Source organism: Ischnura elegans, chromosome 1 (genome assembly GCF_921293095.1).
Source record: "Ischnura elegans chromosome 1, ioIscEleg1.1, whole genome shotgun sequence".
Taxonomy (NCBI): domain Eukaryota; kingdom Metazoa; phylum Arthropoda; class Insecta; order Odonata; family Coenagrionidae; genus Ischnura; species Ischnura elegans.
The window spans coordinates 162994383-163016106 of NC_060246.1; the positions used below are offsets into that span (position 1 = coordinate 162994383).

Sequence of the window (21724 nt, forward strand, 5' to 3'; positions counted from 1 at the left end):
AGCCAAGGTCCATAGTGATTAGCGCACTCATGCGGCTTTCGTCATGTACTATTTTACTGAGGAATGGAACGCACCAAAATGAGAGGCATTATCACCCCTCTTCCCTGACTGCAGGTTTCGGTAATCCTGGAAACAAGGTAGTAAACAGGGTAAACACGCCGAAGTGGCGGTCGTGTTGAGAATTTCATTGAGTAGATTGTAACGAAAGGAAACTTCTTCTGGAATCAAAATGAAGATAGAAGAGGTAAAAAGTACGGCTAAGACTCAAAGGATATCCGCTCATACTCACATCAAAGGTCTTGGTCTCGATGAAAATGGTGCGCCGATCAAAATTGCTGCCGGCCTTGTGGGACAGGCGAATGCACGTGAGGTAAACCGTGAATGAATGTTTCTTGGTATGGTGATGAGATTTTGTGGTTTTAGTAATAACCGTTTACTCAGTCATGCTCTTTTGGAATTGGTCGCGTCTTTGGTTGCGTGTCAATGACGCCTTACCATTTCACTGTTTTTTCACAATTGTTGATTGAATGGCTAATCTACTCTCATAGTGTTACTTAATGGCTTGGGAGAGGAATGTACCATCTGCTTAATATTTTAGTAATTTAAAGCAATATCTTGAATTAATTATATTTTTTTCCGTGAGCATGCGTCAGCACAGCCAAAATATTACGGATTTTTTTGTTAATCTTTTAACTAGATACTGGTAACAAATTATCAAAATCTGAGATGAACGTGGGCCACTTGATGAGTAGACGAGGACTGCATGAGTAGACGAGGACTGTTGTTCTCCATTATGTGAATTTTTTTGGGAGTTATTTAAGTTCCATTGTAGTGGAAATGTACCTACGTCTGGATTTTCCATAGAATTCAGTTTGAGTCATAATGTGCAGCAGTATCATGCGGTTGGACCGGCTTGAGTGGGTACGGAGAGCACTTGCAGAGGGCTCAGTCCTCGTCTACTCATCAAGTGGCCCACGTTCATCTCAGATTTTGATAATTTGTTACCAGTATCTAGTTAAAAGATTAACAAAAAAATCCGTAATATTTTGGCTCAAACACAAATATTCTCACATTTATGAGTATTTGTATGTACCAAATTCTACCCGTCGACAAAACTATGCCATTCAACCATTTTTGCATTGCAATATAAACACAATTAAGCAAGCTACATTATTGAAACTTTCAGATGCCATAATCAGGTAACTCTAGTTTTCTAAATTTATATTAAAACTATTTTAACAAGCAGTATTTTTGTGTTATAAACTATCAAACATGGCTGTTTTTGACAAATTTCCTTTTAAAGTGACATTTTCATGAAGGATATTTAGCACATTGAAGCCATCAAAATTGGAAGTGCTGTTGACCATAATATTTTCTTAAAGTAGGTTTAATGTTAGAAACAATGTGGGACATATTTGTCGATATGATTACTGAAAACATTTATTAGTAAAATTTTTGTTGAAAAATGACATCTAATTCTCATTGCTTATATATGTGTTTATACCTTATAAATCTGCTATTTCTTTTATCAATAACAATAAATATATTTAATTCACTGCCAAAAAGTATACACCAAAATATGTCAGAAAACAGTGAAATTAGTACCCCAAAAGAATTTTTGGCAGAGTTGCCGTTTAATGAATATGGCATTAGCATTGATTAAAAATAGCTAAACAGACATGTGTCCAAATATTATGAATATAGTTATGTGAGCAATTTGTACGAGAGCTGTTTTTTTTCAATCTCCGATGGGTCATGCACAGAAGACAAAGTGATTGATTAAAATTATTTCATTGCTAAATGTTGAGCACACTTGTGGTATCCTTTCGACGTGATTGCCTCGGCGATTGAAGAATTGGTCGTGGCTGTGGGCAAGATTGACTATACCTTCCTCATTGGATGTTGCCGTCAATGACTTCCAATAAATTCTGCCTTAGTCCTGAAGTTCATCGCACATTTGGAAACCTCTCCCTCTTAGCCACAATTTCCTCGTCAAGATGGAAGTCACACGGCACTAGGTCAGCATTGCACGGCAGGTGGTTGAAAATGTCCCACTGAAATTGCTCCAGAGGCAGTTGGGCTGCATCAGTGCTGTGATGACGAGCATTGTCATGGATCGGAACACTTCTTGAAGTCAGCATGTCTCTTCTTTTGTTTTGAATGAGAACGGACGTAATGTTTCACATTGTAGCCACAGTGCATCAAAAAGTTCTCTAATATCAGGGTAGAGGTGAAGACATATCAATGCTGAAGCCATTCAGTGAGTTTTCTAGCTGTTGCTCTGCAGTGTACTCTTAGCAGGAGAATCAATTGGGGCAGTGTAGCTTATGAGATTGCTACTAACCTTAAACTAACAACTTACGGTCAGAAATTACTTGAGCATATGGTGTGGAGGTTGCACAACTGCTCTATCTGCACAGTACCCGCCTGTCGCTTGTATGGTGTTTTTGCTGTGCGATCAGAGGTTGAAAATAAAACTGCCCTCGTGTATTCTTTTTTATTTCAGTTTTTGTACATTCAGTCCGAGGAATATTCAAGTATGTGTATTAAATTTGGTAAATACTATCATGTTAATTGTTCATAGTCCCAATGTAGTTGCTACCAATAGTGACAGGACAGGACAGCACTTCAATAAAATGTACCCTAATGGACCATTTCTCTCTGGTAATCATACACTTGATGTAGAGGCAGGAGTAGTGTTCAAACTTGTCCAATCCTGAAGCTAGCCTCATCACCTTTCAATGGCTTTCATTGGTTAAAGGAAAAATTTTAAAAGGGGGGAATCTAAAATTATGACTGCGTTTTTAAGGGATGCACTGTGCCACCGTCAGCACTCATGAGACCCCTCTTGGTGGTGACGTCATCTCGTCAACACTCCACGCTCCACTCCTCACTCTTACCACGCCCCAAAGCGCATCAGGAGACATTCTCCTCTCATCGATGGTTGCCTGACCTACCAAAAAAACAGTTTAAGGGTCATTAATTCCTATTTTAATTGACCTTAGGAGATACACTCCTAAATTTTATGCAGGCTAGGGTTTGCAAAGATCTGCTTGACGTACATGCTCTGAAATTTTCAAGAAGATTGCTTTAATTTTAAACAATTGCATTGTCCACTTCCAGAAAAGACTCGGGCACGATTTCTCTTAATTTTACGTTATTTGTTTCAAGGTCATTGTTGATAGCTATTTGTTTAAATGCCCTCTATCGTAATTTTATCTCCTGTGAAGGTGAATACTCTGTGAAAAAATGCTATCAAGCAGTTCGAGAAATTTTTAAAACAGTCTGAAAGATTCAAGTTGGAATTTCAGATTGATATTCTAGTAGCACCACCATGTTTTTGGTTTTCACTTAATAATTATTTTTTCTGCCAATAGCATTAAACTTCCAAATAAACTTCATATCGATATTTTTCACCCTTTAACTACCTGGTGATGCCATTTGCCACCTAGCTGTTTAACTGAAACTGGAAGAGGTAGATGTATAATATTTTTGATCTTATAACTAAGGAACTAATGTGCATTAAAACCGTGGTCACTTAATCATGAGAAGATCAAGGGAAATTTTATATCGGTCTAATGACCACCACCTAAGGTTTAAGGTGTCACCTTGTGATGGTCTCTGATGAATGTTACACTTGCCGTGCGCTTGCAACTAGGAGGTACATACGTGATCTTATCTAGGTCAGTCTGAGGGACGATAGGAGGAGGGTGAAGTGTTAGCATTCACCAATTTTTGGTGGGGTCTTAACTCTTGCATTCAATCATTTTTGTTCTCACAGGCTGCTGGTATTGTGGTGGACCTGATCAAGTCAAAGAAGATGGCAGGTCGCGCCGTGCTACTGGCAGGCCCCCCTGGTACGGGCAAGACAGCCATTGCTCTAGCCATAGCACAGGAACTGGGCAGCAAGGTATGTACTCTGCCTCCACCCTCTTTTCAATCTCCTCAAAGTTTTTGTTCATCTAACATTTTAGCTATCTCTGTAGACCCGTTTTTTAAACACGTGAATCCTTGTTCCCATAGTTCTCAGTTTTTTGGAATCCCAGGATTATGAATTGTATAATGACATGGTGCATTGACGTTACACCTGTTAAAAATATTTGATTGATAATCTCTAGGAGATTGAGTGTAGTACATATGCGTACCTTTTGCCTCTATGACGTTGTGGTGTTGGCTGGCATTGCGTTTTATTTTTGGTTGCATGTCAGTCTTTTTTTGGTACAGGATAAAAAAGTAAATATTTAAATATTGAAAGACATTTAACTATCAAAAATTCATTTAGGGATGGGATCCTTCATCACCATAAACAGGAGAATCTTTAACGCTACTCAGAAGTCAGTGTTAAGTTGACTCGGAAAGTTTGTGTACGGAGATCTTTAACACCCTACTCTGTCCATTTTAGTGAAAGTTTCTTGTCACGTGACTTTTTCTTGGCCAATCAGGAGACAGTAGGCATGGTCAGTTGCTCTCAGACCTTTGTTGAGTTAACATTGTGAGTCTGCTCGAGGAGTAGTATTGCCAAACCTCTTCGTTTATGTCTTTAAGTATATGCCTTTCACGAGCATGCCTCATTCAGCATGGTAGCTGACAATGTAATGGGCCTCTGTGAAAGGATTATCCTCAATACCTTCCAAATGAGTGGGTAAATTGTCTTGGCACCGACGTTTTCAGTGACAAAGTAGGGGGGCTATGCACATTTGGCAACGTTAATTTCCCTCCTCTTTCTCTCTCTGTACTACCCCTACCCCATTAGTGAAGCCTTCCGAGAGTCTCCAGACTCTCGCAAAATCACAAATATTTGTGCGTAATTTAATATTGTATATCACACACATGACTCTGAAGCTATTCTGCTGTGCAAGCTATTAGTGAAATAGATTGAAGAGGCAAGAAATTTTGGCGAGGTGTATTTTTTTTGCAATGACTCCTAAAAGAAACGTTCTTATGAATTTCATTATTACGAACCTCCAGTTTTCTGGTCCTATGAACTTAGTAGTAACAAGAGTTGACTGTTTAAATAAGTATAGAGCAGAAGGATGTGTGCGTGTGTGTATGGGGGAATTCATTGTGACAATTTTGTAACACTCTTGTTAAGTGAATTTCCATGCACAGTGTGTTTGCAAACAGGTATCACTGTGGTATGAATTTTTTAATTCTCTGAAGAAATTACAGTAAAACCCCGTATTTGCGTTATCGGAATTTACGTTTTCCCGCAAATTGCAAGTTTTTTTCTGGGTCCCGTCATATTTCCTATCTCTCCAATGTAAATAGAACCCTGTATTTACGCCGTGTTTTTTTCGTTTTCCCGCCATGTGCATCACGACGTGCCGACTAAAAAAAATTTTTTTGCGTAGTAAAACAATTAATCGCGCATATCAGCCCTTAAAACTGCCTTTTGGCTTCCTTTCGCGCATTTTTATTTAAAAATCTAAGAGAGAAAGACGTAATGAGAACTATTTTCGGGAAGAATTTGAATGTGGCGGGACAGAACGCCACTAACGTCGGAAAGTTGAACTACGTCCTCTCGTTTTCTGTCAGCGGCGAAAAGATTCACGATATGAAAGTAGGTGTATTGAGCAATCGAGCTATGTATTAATTATAAAGCAAGAACTCCTGAAGGAATGTTGACAATAATCATGTAGTCGATAATTTGATACGAGAGTTTGCAAGGGAACCAGACGTGATAAATGCCGGAACTATATAACTTGACCGACATCTGGGATCATTTGCGCTGACTTCATTCAACAGTTGCGTAGCAATTATGGGTTAATTAAATACTTTGAAAAAACTTATTTAAACTTGAATTATCCCATTCAAATAGCAGTGTATCGCAAACTATTGTAAATTTAAAAAATTATGAAGTCCCATGACAGTTTGTACTACGCACTTGATCGCCGAGGAGTATAGGTCAGATACTCGTGTGTTGCCGATCGGCAACTCGAGTTACCCTCAACTCGTACGGGAAATAGAATTGATCCGGCTTGAAAATGGAAATTCGAGGTGAAAAACGGACATTTTTAATTGACGAGAAAATGAAAATTATAGAGATAGTTGATTCCCACACTGGAACCCGAATCGATTCAAACGCTGGCGACTCGAATGTTGGGACTTGGCAATCCGTTCGGATTCCCAGTCTCAACATTCAATACCGAGGTGAAAAATCGCGATACCATTGTAAAATATGCAAACCAGTGCGGACATTTATCAAAAAAGAGAATATATGTGAAGAATTCCAGGTAAGAATAAATAGAACGAATTCTAAAAGAGTATTTTTAGGTGCAAGATCATCAAATGTCCCAGCAAATGGTGTCATCTAAAGGCCTCTTTACATAGTACATTAACCCGTACAAGTTAATGTCCAAATTATGAACACGAAAATGCACCGTGTATTCACCCAACTTGTGCGTATATGCACGAACAGAAAATAGAACCTGTTCAAATTTGGTTCATGCATTCATAGTCGGATTTAGGGGATGGGGACGTGCCCCCCCAGATGCTTAAAAAAAGAGAAAATTTGAATACGGTTATCATAGGAGGATATATGGGGGGGGGGGGGGGGGGGGGGGGGGCACGTGCCCCCCCAGACTTAAAAATATGCAAGATTTTTAATACGGTCCGGTTATCATTGCGTTCGTTTTGTATAACGTGGTATCATTGTGCCCCCCCCCCCCCCCACTCCAGATCAAAATCCTGGATACGGCATTGCTTGTGCCCCCAGAAAGAAATCCTGGATCCGCCCCTGATGGTCATCATTATGTTCGCTTTGTTTTGTGTATTACTCAAGGAGGCTCAATCATTTAATTCAATAAGAATAAATTTGATATAAAAATAAAGAGAATTTTGTAAAGTCGTTGTTATATCTTGTTTTTAATCTCAATTAAGACGAGATATTTTGCCTGTCAGGCCCTCTAGTGCCCCTCCCAGAAAAAAATCCTGGATCTGCCCCTGTCTACATTCATACATATCCCGTTCCGGTCCACAAAAATCATTCATGCAAGCAGAAATTAACTCGTACATGTTAATGTATCGTGTAAACAGGCCCAAAGGCCCTTGAGAAAAAAGTATTTCCCCACAAGATTGGGAATCGAAGATTCCTCGGCATCTATAATGGTTGGTTGGACAGATTCAAAAATAGGTACAGTCTTGTATATAAGATGGTGAGTGGTGAAAGCAAAGATGTTAACATAGACAGCAACTCAGTGGAAAGAATCTGAATATATTAGAGTTCTGGAAGGTTACAGCCCAAAAGATGTTTTCATTGCAAACAAAACAGGATTATTTTTTAATTTTTGCTGCCAGCAAAAACACTGTGCTTCAGAGGGAAACAGTGTTATGGCATAATGCTTAGTGAACAATTAAAAAATTAACATTTCCAAAGCCAGTATATGAATAAAAGTGAAAATTCTCTATTTCCCACGATTTGCATTTTCCCGCAATTTACACTTTTTTTCTTGGGTCCCTAGAAAAGTGTAAATAAGGGGTTTTACTGTATATCAATAATTAGCATCAACATTTGCATTTACAGTTGCAGTTGGACAAATGCATGATTTTTTTAACCTTGCTCTTAATAAATCATTGTCTGTTACCTATTGATTGAGTCTCGAGGGTAAAAGGATGTGTAAATTTCATTTATCGACTTCTGTAGGTGCAGAAGAAAGACTTAGGGTTGCTGGGACCCATGGCCTCCCCATTCACAATGTTTGCTCACGTACACAGATGAATGCTTAGAGCCATCATTCAAACATTAATCGCAGACCCATTAGTCATAATCAATGCTCTTTTAAAGCTGTTCAAAATAATGCTTGCATGCTCTTTAACTTACGTACCTCAATAGGACAATTTCTGAATGGAATAGACTCCCTGCAGAACTGTTTAAGCCCTACCCTAACAACGTAAGGATTTTCAAAAAGAGGTGTAAAGGATTTATATGTGAAAATTAATGTCATTGCATTTTAAATATTCACCATCTAGCTTCATTTTGGTGATGTATTTTTCTTTTACTATATATATTTTTTTTTATTCTATATAAAATTTTACCACCTGGCAAATAGCCAACTTGTAACTTGTACAATATAATTAAATATATTCAAATCCACAAACTTGGGTAACCCTTTCAGCCAGAGGTTGTAGAGCTTGCTATCTCAGGACATGTAATCAACTTAAATTAAAGGCTAATTGCGTGAAGCGTGGGAAAATAAGAATGGGAGAAGGGGTGCAGTGACTCCCTGCTTCCGAGAACCACTTGACTAGCTCCAGATTCGACAGCTACCTCATTCACTCCCGTAAAGTGACCATTGACAACCACGAAACTTCAGGTATCAGATGTGTAGCACTATCAGGGTTATGTACTGCCATTTGAGCAGCAACTTAAATACAGCTTTATTCATCGCTGGAAAATTTTTCTCAAAAGTTTTTTTTTTTTTTAATTGATGTATCCATACCTCTGAATGATTACTGTCTGTTAATGGGAGAGGATGGAATTGCCTCCTCTGTGAATGGCACTTCAAAGGCAGGATCAGTATAATTCCAGATGGACAAAATCAATTGCATGTCATTGTTGGTCTGGTAGGCTGTATTGTTTCATCTGCTCAATCATGTTTCACCTGTGATTCCCTTTGGAGTGCATACATGCAGTGGCGCAGCGACGGTGGGTTTTGGAGGATAAACCCCCCCCCCCAGAGCCCAAAGAAGTTTTAAAGTTGAATCCATTTTACTTAATTGGATTAATATTTCTTATAGAATAGTGTAAATATTAATAAAATATCCCTCCGAAAGCCGTAAAACTCGCCATTTTGAACCATTATTCGTCAAAATTTTCTGGAGGAGGGCCCCCGCAACTCCCGCTAACCCTGGTGGGTATGTATTACCCCCGCACCCCAAAGTATTAGTTGCGCCTAAAACCCCCCCTAGCCTTAATTATTGGCTGCGCCACTGCATACATGGGCTTTTGACGTGTTCCCCTCATCTTGAGCTGCAAGCACTCCTATGCATATCTCACTTTTAGGTTCCCTTCTGCCCAATGGTTGGCTCCGAAGTCTACAGCTCCGAGATCAAGAAGACGGAAGTGTTGATGGAGAACTTTAGGCGAGCCATTGGCCTTCGCATCAAGGAGACAAAGGAAGTGTTCGAGGGGGAGGTGACGGAGTTGACGCCTGTCGAGACGGAGAACCCAATGGGAGGTTAGTGCCCACTCGGAATGAGAGGTGTCTCTCTCTCTAGCAGCAGAGGCTCACATCTCAGCTGTCATCTTGTGCTGTAGCTGCTGTTAGGCAGCCACAGCAATGATAAAGAGTTTCACACGTAGAAAATACATACTACAGTGCAACCTCGATAAAACGACACCCCACGGTGCACCAACAAACACTCGCTATAGCGAATTGTCGCTTTACCGGAGGTGGAGCAAATAATAGGCAAAATACCTGTTGCGAACAGTTATACAGGAACAGGAGAGGTGCGGCGACAGATAAATTTCTATCCGATAAACGTAAGTATAAATCCAGACGAAAGGCGATGTTTTTTTGCATCACTAAATTTCCTTACTCAAACAACGACTTACTATTCAAACAATTTATAAGCCCCGCACTGAATAAAAATCATGCAAAGCATTGTTTTGTCAATCATTATGCCAATGCACAACCGATGAAGCCATTTTTCTATGCACTTAATTAGTGCATTTACGTAATCATTCTATTATTTTGGTATTTTCCACTGAAAATTCAAAAATTAACTAATAAAACTGTATCGCGGTTATTTAATGCCTCAAATGTTTCCATTAGTGTATGTTTATTGTTCCTGTACATTAAGCGGCAGTGAAGTGAAATAACGTACAGTGAGTCCTCGTTTAACGTCACTTACCGTTCCTGAAAAATGTGACGATAAACGAAATGACGTTAATCGAAACATAATATCCCATAAGAAACAATGTTAAAAGTGAATATCGGCTCCTAGACCTCACAATTCCTACGCGAAAAAATTTTAGCGTATCTTATCTGGGGCATTTTTTACGATGGGAATGCCAAACTATGGCATAAATACGAGTTCCTGTCTTCATCGACGACAATAGCAGCACTGACGTAAATCCTTCTCCATTTTTGTATCTTCCCGCATTTGCTTTTCGGCTTCGATATGGTGGTCGCCTGGGCATCATCATCGCTGATACATCGTCGCAGTTACAGGAACCAAAATTATTGTGAACACGGCGAAAAAAGTGACGACAAAAGCTCCGAGTCCTACACGGAAAAATTCCTTGAAATCACTTTTTAGGTTCCTGAAAACCATTATGTCAAGTAAAACGTTGCGCACCTGCCTAAGAATTCATTTTGCAGAAAATTTGCTAAAACCGTAATCGCAATTAACAATAAACACACTGTTTTACACTTCGTTTAGACTGGCTGTATTACCGCCAGCAAAACGAACAACCTGCAACGCCCGCCGCTTCGCGTTTTTTTCTCGCGCGAAATTTAAAAGCCTTGACGTTATCGCGAAGCGAAGGTGCGATAAACGAGTAACGGTCTCAAAATTTTCGTGACGTTATCACGAAATGACGTTAAATGGGGTGACGTAGAACGAGGACTCACTGTATTGCATTTGTTTCTGCAGTCAAAAACGGTGGAAGGTTGTATAACGTTCATGCCTTGGAAGACTTTTTCTAGCAGATAATGTAATATCTGCATTATCTACGCTCAAAAGTTTGCTAAGCTTGAAAAATGATGTGATTAAAATTGCCGTTATTAAAAAAAAGTTCCTTTTTGAGTGTTACGCTCGTGACGTATTTAAAATAATACACTGAGTTTACCACGGCACTGCAAACGAGAGTCAGTTGTTCTGTGAGTTCTTCCAGCGGCCACCAGGGGATGCTCGGCTACCCACGTGACGGAAGAGAGCGCCAGTAGACTCCGACCACTGACGCGAATAGTTCACCCTTGTGAATCCGAAGCGGAGAATAAATACGTCCATACAGACAATCCACGCTCAGTATCATTGCATCGTACATCCTACATCATCGCTAAGGCGCACTACATACCTTTAGAGGCATCATTGCAAGAAATACCTCTTACTGCAAGGATTTTGTCGGGGAGTAGGATGTAAAAAAAGTTCCGTTTCGTCTATGTTATATCACGCGGGGAATACTCCTTGAGATACTTATGATCGGAGTCCTTTCTTCCACGACTTCGGGTTTACACCGCAGGCATCACCAGCAATTATGAGGGGAGATAAAGCTTTGGTGCTTTGCATTAGTATAATCAACCTTCCGAACTCTTGAAATTCTCGATTCGCAATCTATCCCTGAAATACTCCGCTTTAGGCTTAGGCATAGCCCCTTTCTCAGGAGTTCCCGCAGATTGGAGTGGGCAAAACCACCCGAGCAAAGCTCCTTATAACTCTACATAGTCTGCATTCCTTGGGTGCTTTTGTTTTTTTTTAATTGTGAAGAGCGAATAGGAAGATAAATTAATTTCGACACTCATATTACTCCTTTATTTTTATTTTCTCGCTTAGACGTGTTTGGTGTATTTTTGGCCATGGTGTCTGCCATCAAATGCTTTCTATTCATGCAACTCATGGACGTGCGGGTATGCTGACGTCAGCTTTCTGCCGCCCGAGGAACAAAAGAAGATCAAGCATTCGCGAATGCTAATGCCGCAATATTTTCACCAAAATTAACTACTTATTTATCGAACGACAGTTTACCACATAAATTTGAGACTGAGCACTCCATTAACTTCATTTCTAACAGATCGCTAGCAATTACAGAGATTAAGGAGTCTTGATGTCAGTTTTTCCGGCGGTGAAACCCACGCTATGGCGAGAGCCAACGCCAAAAGGCCCTCGTAAAAACGAATTTTTTAACACGCTTATTATAGGGTCAATTGACGGTGCATCGGCTATCTCTCATAATAGCGGGGGTGTCGCTATAGCCCGTACTCGCTTTAACGAGGTTCCACTGTATTTCACGTGCTTGTATGGTGCGATATTGCTCATTTTTAGTGGTTTGCCTGCAATTCCTATTTTGAGATGAGTTGAAGAGAATAATGTGAGCTTTCTTTTTAAAAACTCAATTTGAGAGGAAATTTAAAAGAAGTGGTTGAGTTGAAGGCAGTGATTAATTAAATAACTGTGCATAACAAGGTATTATGATGATTTTCTTCAAATATGTGTGACTGGGAATATTTTTATGTTTAATTGTACAATTGACTTATTTTTCAGAAAAAATTACCTTAGCATGGGGCGAGTTTGAATGCATTTTGATTGGTAATCATAGATTACTGAATATGTAGTTCCTGAATCAATACACTGAACTATCAAGTTTCATAATCTTAAAATTCCGAATAATAATGCAAATAGATGTATAACCTTACAGCATTAATTTTTTCTGAAGAAAGTCACTTTAGCTAATAGCATTCAAAATCATTCCACCCAGTGGGGTGACTTTGAATGTTATTAGTTAAAGTTCAAAGTCTGTAGCTGTTCAAAGTCACCCCACCAAGTCAATAATAGCCTCATATTTATTAGTTATTTTTCTGGTTTGGCCTTCGAATTAAGTGTGTATGCAATGGAAAACTGACACCTTGACTCAAATGATTTTTAATATTCTTTGGCAAAATTTATTTGCTTCATTTTCTTCTTTCAGTGATACTTTTGAAGTCTGATATGTGTGAACAACTGGCTTTTGGGTATTCATCAATTATTTTTTTTAATTGTTTAGCTGGTGAAATAAAAACTTTGATGTAAGAGCCTCCTAAAAAATGCGTTCTATGGTAGGGCTGAGTGAGGATTTATTTTTTCTTGTAGCTTATATTCCCATCTGTATACTGAAATATCTTACCAAATTGTGACATTGGGTGTGAGTGAACGATCCCATTGCACTGTCCAGGGGTCTTAATGAGAGCAGTAATTGCTTGTTCAAGTGCTGTGATGGGAGACTCTTGCTTCTCCTTCAGTGCGCAGCAACGGGTTGAGCGAGCAGCAAGTTCATAGTAATGATCATGCAAAACGTTGGGTGCCCACTGGAATTTTCTGAAAGATTCATTCTTCTCTCAATGTTGATTTTCTCTTTCTAGGCTATGGGAAAACCGTGAGTCATGTGATAATCGGGCTGAAGACGGCCAAAGGGACCAAGCAGCTAAAGCTGGACCCTTCGATTTACGAGGCGTTGCAGAAGGAGAAGGTGGAGGGAGGGGACGTGATTTACATAGAGGCCAACAGTGGAGCCGTGAAGCGGCAGGGGCGCAGCGACACGTTTGCCACCGAATTTGACCTTGAAGTGAGTGACCCTCTCGTTGCTAACGTCGCTTTGTATGCGCATTATTTTTACATGCCTCTTACTTTGCCTATTACACCCTTCGCTTAGCAAGATGGCTCACGGTGGACTGAAATACAAAACAACTGGCCCAAACCTCAACAATGAGTTTTTCTTTTTATAAGAAGTTGAAACGTTAACATTCTCAAGTAATTCGTGCATGACACAATGCATTCATTTTTTCCCTGATCTATTGGGAAGGAGGGAGTTGTGTAAGAGTGTTGTTTTGTTGTTGTGTTTCAGGCGGAGGAGTATGTTCCGCTGCCCAAGGGTGATGTGCACAAGAAGAAGGAGGTGATTCAGGATGTGACTCTGCATGACTTGGACGTGGCAAACGCAAGGCCGCAAGGTGGCCAGGATGTGCTCTCACTCATGGGGCAGCTCATGAAGCCCAAGAAGACGGAGATCACGGGTGAGTCAGTCCTCTATAGATCACTGCTCTACTGCACCTCTCATTGTAAGCGATTTGCAGTCTATCTTCTCTCCAGATACATACGTTCATCCCAGTTGCAGTTTATTCCATTCCATTGTGCATTTTTTTTTCATTTACTTCTAAGGAGTGGGAGGCGACTTTGGCTGACTGTTGTTTTGCGTTGAGTGCAGCGCACTCTGCCAGTGGTTTGACTGTCGAGGTTGTTGCGACCAACTACTTCCTGCATTTCTACCCCTTCGATATCCACCGATCAGCTTACCTTCTCATCTTGATCTTTTTGTGGCTCTTGTTAACTGCTCGTCCATATGCTTGTCTTTCCTCATGTATCTGTTAGAAAAAGTATTGAATTTGAGTTGAGTGTACTTGGAGAGGCAAGCTTTTAGTCCTTGAATCATTGAAGGTATCAGCCATTAGAAACAGAGAAAGCTGTAACGGTTTTTTCTCATGTACCACACACACATATTTTTCCTTTTTGAATGAAACGCAAAATTTGCGGTGCATTCACTCATTTTCAGTTCTTCAAATCTGTGTCAAGCTTCCATGTTTTAGGCAATCGCCTCATTTACTGGAGAAAATTAGAGCTTTCTCCCCATCTGAGCAATGATACATAACTGTCATGACATCATTTAAATTTACTGCAAAAAAATAGTCTCCTAAAATTTAATTATAAAAATTTTCATGTTCTCTCTTTTATGTTAAAAAATACGTCTTTGAAATTTGACGTATCTACGATTACTGTGAGTCCATTGTAAATTCAACACACATTCTCAAAACGTTGACTCTCATTGGTTGTTGGCTCCTGGTAGAGGTAATCTCCTTATCCTGAGAGATATGTATTTGGTCCCTGTATTCTCTAGCAGTTATGCAAATGTTACCACTCTCCACCACTAGGGGGTGAATGTGATTCAGGATTTGGTTCCAGGGCCAAAGAGCATATCCTGATCCCTCCAGTACTTTTGGAGAGGCCAGAAAAGCAAGGGAGCTGAAATATTTTGTGGTAGACAAAAAATGATTTGATAAAAAATTCCCCTGACTGATTTTCCATACATTACTCATATAAAAATGACATGAACTCTGACTTTTCCATGCACACCTCTGGTCAACACACTCCTATGCCAAATATTCTCAAACCTTCATTATTATGCCATGGAAAATTTTGAATGGAAGTTATAAATATGGTAATTAAAAGCGGAGTGAAATGCAAACAAGAAACTACTGGTAACATTATTTCATTAGCTCATAATGTAAAATATCTCAAATAGCACCCTATTTAATGCAAAATTTAATGTTGACCTCTGCTTATGTATGATCAAGGCAGGATGAGTAAGTTGTGAATTGGTATCACTTTGTCAAAAAGATGTTCATTAATTGTTACTCTTTTTGTAATTTCACTCAAGGTAATGTGCTGCTTCTTGGAGGAAGAGTTCTAGGGTTTCCAGCCGGGTGCAAGGGTTTTTCTGCGCCGACGTTTCGAAGGCTAAGTCTGCCATCGTCTTCAGGGTGAATTCATTTACCCTGAAGACGATGGGTGAATTCACAAGTCATTCACCCTGTAAACCCGAGAACTCTTCCTCCAGTCTATTCGCCGGGAAAACCTCATATCTTTCAGTGCTGCTTCTTTCTTCTTTCGGGAAGAGTGCTCCTGGCAGCCACAAATCATCATTGCTAAACTTGCTTTCTTTCATTCCAATATATGTATTCCCTGCTCACAGGGTGGTCTAGAAAGATGTCCATCCATGTTTAGAAAGAAATCTGCCTCCTGTCATCTCATGGTAGTGGGCAATCACATTGTCATGCATGGATCAATGAAGATGTTCTGGCCTCTGAGAAACTGTCAAAGGCATTCAACATTGTATATATTTCACATTTTTATCCTAAGCACGGACTATACTTACCACCATGATCATTGTTTTACTTACAGACAAACTACGCAAAGAAATAAACAAAGTGGTGAACAAGTACATAGATCAAGGGATAGCCGAGTTGATTCCTGGCGTGTTGTTCATAGATGAGGTGCACATGCTGGATATTGAGTGCTTCACGTACTTGCACCGAGCCCTTGAGAGTGCCATTGCTCCGATCGTCATCTTTGCCACAAACAGAGGGCGCTGCGTCATCAGGTAGGACCATCCACCACAGCTATGGGTTGCAAGTGACCCCGAACAATTTGCAAGTGCTGTGTCTATCAGAACATACTAGAAATTGTCCCTCCTGGGGCAGTGGGATTTGGTAACTGAAAAATCAACATTGTTTGATTCCTGTGGACAGAGCATTTAATCCTAGGGCGATTAATGTCACACATATAATCTTTAGTTTTTAGTCCCTTTTCAAGTAGAAGCAATTGCTTTTTTTTACCTGGAATCTTGCGTATCTTGTACTTCCATTAAAAGATATTGTATAAAATTCTCATTATTGTATAAAATTATGGAGGTAGCAGTCATTTTTCATCATGAAATGTGTGTGCTATATATTTTTTGCACAAATATGTATATTTGCTCAATTTTCAGAATGTGTCATTGAGCCATGTATATCCCAAGAATCACCTTGCATAGTTTATACGGCAACTCTCTTCCTCTTTTGCACTACGTACAAACACTGTTAAGGCTATATGAATGCAAAGGAAATCAGTGTATATATTTATTAATGGTATTGAAACAAATAATGCCAATGATTCCTCATTATAAATGTCTTCTCTCTGCAACTCTCCTCAATATACACGTGTGAAATGAAATTGATTGCTTAACATCAATGCTTAAATGTATTTTTGTGTACCAAGCACAAAGGAAGTGATTGCTTAGGGTCTTTCCTTTGTGCGTGCATAGCAGTCTCATGGACTGTTCTTTTGTGTCTCAGGGGCACGGAGGATGTCATCTCGCCACACGGAGTGCCCCTTGACCTGTTGGACCGCCTGCTCATCATCCGCACGCTGCCTTACTCACGCCCGGAGATGGAGCAGATCCTGAGGCTGAGGGCAGCCACTGAGGGACTCAGCGTGGACGACGACGCCTTCTCCCTCCTTGGCGACATCGGATCCCGCACCACTCTCAGGTTGACTCTCTCTCTTCATTACGACTATCCTCTTCTTATCCAAGTGGTCGGAAGTGGTGGAGTTTTAATCGCTTAACTCTCTTCACCCTTGGCTGGCAGAGTATTCGAGCTATAAGCTTGGCCTTGTAATTCATTGCAGTATTTTGTCCTCTGCCCTGGGTGTTATAGACGAGTGTCTCTACTAATATAGGAATGACCAGGAAGGAATCCATGAGAAGTTATAAAGACTGTTTAGGATTAGGACTCGCTCATATTCAGAAAAGAGATCTGGGAGTCAAGAGATAGGTTGATAGTGTGAGACTAAACTTTTTGGGCTGGATTTATTTATGGGGGCTATAATACTAGGTTTCCATGGTTGTGGGAAAGTACCTAGTGAAAGCAGTGACTGAAAAATAGAGTGAAATTTATTGAGACACATCTCCTCACAAACATGTGTGGGGTTTGGAGGGTTGAAGGGGAATTTTGAGCTGGATATTATATGATGAGGGTGGCAGTGATCTTGAGCAGAATGGACATTTAGAGAAAATAGAGACTCTCTATGTTTCTCAAGCTTCTAGTTGGGTGAAAAACTCCATTGTCGCCAAAACATTTGGAAGTCTGATGCAGGGATCAAACAACTTACATGTGATTACCTATGGGTCAAGCCGGATGTGTTTGGCGGATGCAACTAATTATTGGGTTCCATGATTGGCTGAGGTAGAGATGGAAGCTCATCCTTTTCCCTCCAACAGAATTATTTAAACATAATGAAGCATAAAACAAACATACAAGCCATGGGAAGTCCTCGCATGCTTTCAAAGACGTGTGGTTTATCATGTTATTTTGCTATGTGCTCCAAATATTTCTGTTTTCATTTGATTGCATGGCAAATGATCTAATACATAGGTACTATCTTAATTTCCTTTTTCACAGGTACACGGTTCAGATTCTGACGCCTGCTGCGCTCACAGCCCGAGTCAATGGCAGGACCACCATCACCAAGGAGGACATCGAAGAAGTGGCCAAACTATTTCTTGACTGTAAAGCCTCGGCTAAAATCTTGTCCCAGCACAGTGATAAGTATATGAAGTGAACAATGTGTATGAGTGATAGTGTGTATGCATAATAAATAAACTTTTCCTTGCCTCTCAACATTTTGACGTGATTGCTTTGAAGAGGGACCTTCTGCTCTTGTGGTTGGAGTTGTGCAGAGAACTGATTACCTATATCAGTGCTTGAGGTATTATGTATGTATGTTAGGGCCATCCTGCACTTCACACCACCTATGTTTCTCCTTGCATGCATTCCCTTCTGCCCCTTGTGGTGTCCTCAAATTAATGGAAAGTACAGGGAGCGTGTACACAACGAATTTTAGTAGTCTGGAAGTTTCCATTGTTATAACTAAACTTCATTACATGTATGTGGGCCTGCTCTTGTGAATCGAACTTTAGACCAAACTTGCTGCAGTTATATTTGTAGCAGTTCTTGTTTCATAATCTCGCTGAGGAAAGGACAAATGTCTGTAAGCATGTAGAAGAAGAGCTACCGCCCTAATTGACGGAGAAAAGAGGGATCTTCCTCCATTTCAGAGCCTTTCACCTCCGCCAACTTCTGCAGTATTCTGTACCAGAAACGCTCTAGTGGAATGTGCCTATTCAACTTCATATCTTCCCCACACTTAAGATAGTAAACTGGGAAGGGATTGTTGTGTCATCTCATATTTTCTTAAATTAATGTAAATTTTCTATTTTTATGACAAAGCTCACACCATGCATGCATCAAATAATGTGCACGAGAGAAATTTTCAGGGACACGCTTCCTGCATAGAGAGGTGAGGACATCTGTCTGCTTGGGCTAGGCTTACGTTCAAATCCGATTGAAATCGTGGTTGAACATGTAGGGAGGAGGCTGAATTATCATAAATGTGCAATGCAATAATTCAGTCTTATATTGATATAAGTGCATAGTAATTAATAATGAAAAATTCATATACATATCGGCATGTGACCTCAGTGAAATCTCTTGCTTGCCATTTTGTGTTCTTGATTTTTTTTATAAATACTGACGGAACATATTTTGATGCTTCAAGTAATTGATAAATTTACATGAAAAAATTCTGTTTATTTACATAACTTATGAAAAGAGTTGTCCAAGATTGATGTAATGCTGTTACTTTGCAGCGTATTGAATTGATTAATTAACTTGAGCATAGCAATGTAAATTCTCCTGCTAACAAGAACTTTTCTCCTTTTGAGTGAGAGTCTCCCCTTCGTTCGGTTACTCACTGTCTTCTTTCCCATTGAAAGAGAATAGCTAATCTCATGATAAGGTTTTAAGTTCAAGTGGACCCAATTTAAAACACTAATGGATGGGAAAGCTGTTAATAAAATCAAAGAGTAATATTAAAGGGATTTTCTGCTTCTCCTTTGAAGTTCTTGTATTATATGTCATATTAATCAAAGCAGTTTGAGTATGGCAACCATTTAGTAAACCAGTTTGAAAATTATTTAAAAATTGTTTGTAGATAGATTGTTCTATCATACAGTTGCCCAGAAATCTTTCGGTATGTTTTTCACAATGCACACAGTATTGCCATTGGTTGGAAATCTAACATTTCAACAGGGTTTGGTTTCTTCCTGGTGGGTTGAATGAGAGCAGATTTTCATAGTGTGGGGGAATTTATGGTAGTTTAATGAGTAATTAAAGATTGAAAGTAACATTGTAAGTGCTTATGAGAGGATCTTTTTGATTAGCTTAATACTGATTTCATCCATGTACTCCCATTGAATTTGAGCTCACCATAGATATGTACATATTTAAGTAATAAGTCAAGAGTAGAATATGGGTAGTTGAATTTGTCATCATTGCTGAATCCATTGTAATTTTTATCCAAAACATAGAGGTCGTCCATTCTGTTGGGTGAAACAGAAGTAAAAAGGAAAAATTTATGAAGTTCGTCAAGAGGAAAATTAATATGTATTTGTGGGCTCATTTTATGAGTTTCCCAATACTAATCTTTTCATTTTCTGCTAGATAGAGCTAGTGTGACACTTATCCCATGGGCACAAAGCGAAAAATAGCGTACGTTTGCTTCTTACTGCATTTCTTTTCACCTTGTTACCACTGGATTTAAACTCATAAAAAATAGTGCCTAGTTATAATATATCAAGCCTAATTTATCATATGTATATGCCAATGAGAATCAATGAAGGTATAAATAATTGTTTGGAGAGGTGTGCCTCGTGCGATTCTTTAAGAGAATTTGAAATACAGCGTGTAGGATCTGGTAATTAAAATGGATTGACCAGCTGAAAGCATGAAAGCTTAATGAGTAAATACTGTGCGAAAACTGAGAAAAGGTGAAAGTGAGCTATGGACTATATGGATAGCAATTAAATGGATAAAAATGCTAATACTCATCACGCAGATGGAAGGGGTAAGAACTGGTTCCTGTAAAAAGGTTCCTCTCTCAGAGAGTTGAGAGAAGATTGCGCAAGCTACGTGCTGGCAGCAGAGCCGATTCCTTTTTGTGCTGCGATGTTTATTGTGTGGCTAGTACTCTAAAGTTGACGGTATGTATGAAGAAGAAATTTCAGCCTTCTATAGCTTGTTTGAAAACAATTTTTTAGGCCATTTCCTAATGTGTATTTTATGCAATATTATAATCATTGAAATAGAAAATATCCGGTAATATCGCTATGTAAACATGGCAAAACTACAAAACTCTCTATTGCTCTCCATGTCCTTACGTTCCTCTAATTTCGTAAGGATATTCAATTTAATTTGATTATTTAAGTACATTAGAATTGATGTATGAGTTGAATTTCACTGAAAAGGGGACTGATTTCATCTCTCAGGTTAGAATAAGATTTTAATATTGTGTTGAAATACATTTTTTTCTCATCATTAAGATGCATTAATGTATCCCCATGAATATGATTTATGCTTCTTTGCAGGCCTAAATTGTATTCATTCTAATTTATTAAGCTCTATTGAAACTTATAAGGGAAAAGGAATACACACCTTGTAGCTTCATTGTATGTACCGTATTTGTCTGAATATAGTCCCCCCTTTTTTCCCAAAATGATTGTGATAAAAGATAAGGGGGGTCTACATTCAAACCCAATTTTTTTTTATTTTCCCCGAAACTCAAGACTCAAAATTAGGGGGAGAACTATATTCGGAGGAATATGGTATTTCATACGTTGAAGGCACAATGTACGTAGGCATGTTTTGGGCCTCATGTCCAACCTCTGAAGAATTTGGATGCTGTTTTGTGACTGTTGTGCCTATGAGGGATAAAACCTCAAGGCTAGCTACCCAAAAGGGAATTATAATGACTTTTCCAGAAACATATAATAACTATTCTTAGAAAGGGCTCTTTCCTGCATTGTCATTCAGGTGGAGGGTGATGTGGAATTTTTGACAAAAGAATATATTCATTGAAAATATTTCCACAACTTGGAGAACCTAAGGTGATGGAAGGCATCTCTATAGGTCCTGAGACCATTGAGGTAATGATTGCCCCCAAATATGTATCTACATGAAATAAAATCAAGATAAAGGAAACTAGAGGTATGGATAGTGGCACCTGTCAGTGATTTAAGTGTGAAGGATTTCTTGGAAACAGAAAAGAATGTCTTCGTCTAATTTGTTCCTATTTGCCACTTTAAAAGCTACAGGCAGCCAAACGGCCTTAGCACATTAGGGACCAGCATTGGTTTGCAACCTACAAACATACATCTACTCGCATTGATATTGAGATTACAACACAAAAATTAATTTGACTCTGTTTTCACTATTGACATTCTGGTTCAGGACGTACTATCTCATTGGTGTCTTTAGCTCAAGTATCATACACCGATGACCTCTTGTACAATTTAAAAAATATTTTCCCAATACTTTGTACGTGATGTAGTGTAGCATGTTAGGAATATAAAAAGTCCTAACCTTGGCAGAATGTTAGA

At 39.2% G+C, this 21724-nt stretch overlaps 1 protein-coding gene across 1 annotated transcript; it reads left to right on the forward strand.

The window, feature by feature from the left end:
* Positions 1–103: 103 nt before the first annotated feature.
* Positions 104–17909, forward strand: LOC124172888 (ruvB-like helicase 1). The gene is made up of 8 exons (XM_046552393.1): positions 104–370; positions 3782–3910; positions 9002–9176; positions 13059–13261; positions 13541–13709; positions 15652–15850; positions 16584–16778; positions 17691–17909. Exons 1-8 carry the CDS (start codon positions 230–232, stop codon positions 17848–17850), a joined length of 1371 nt encoding a protein of 456 aa, XP_046408349.1. The 5' UTR covers positions 104–229; the 3' UTR covers positions 17851–17909.
* The last annotated feature ends 3815 nt before the right edge of the window (positions 17910–21724 follow it).

Bases quoted from the DNA above. Each gene is read 5' to 3' on its own strand.
- LOC124172888 (XM_046552393.1), top strand. From the start codon at position 230: ATGAAGATAGAAGAGGTAAAAAGTACGGCTAAGACTCAAAGGATATCC. The intron at 15,851-16,583 runs GTAGGACCATCC...TTTGTGTCTCAG, and splicing joins AGAGGGCGCTGCGTCATCAG to GGGCACGGAGGATGTCATCT. The intron at 16,779-17,690 runs GTTGACTCTCTC...CCTTTTTCACAG, and splicing joins GGATCCCGCACCACTCTCAG to GTACACGGTTCAGATTCTGA.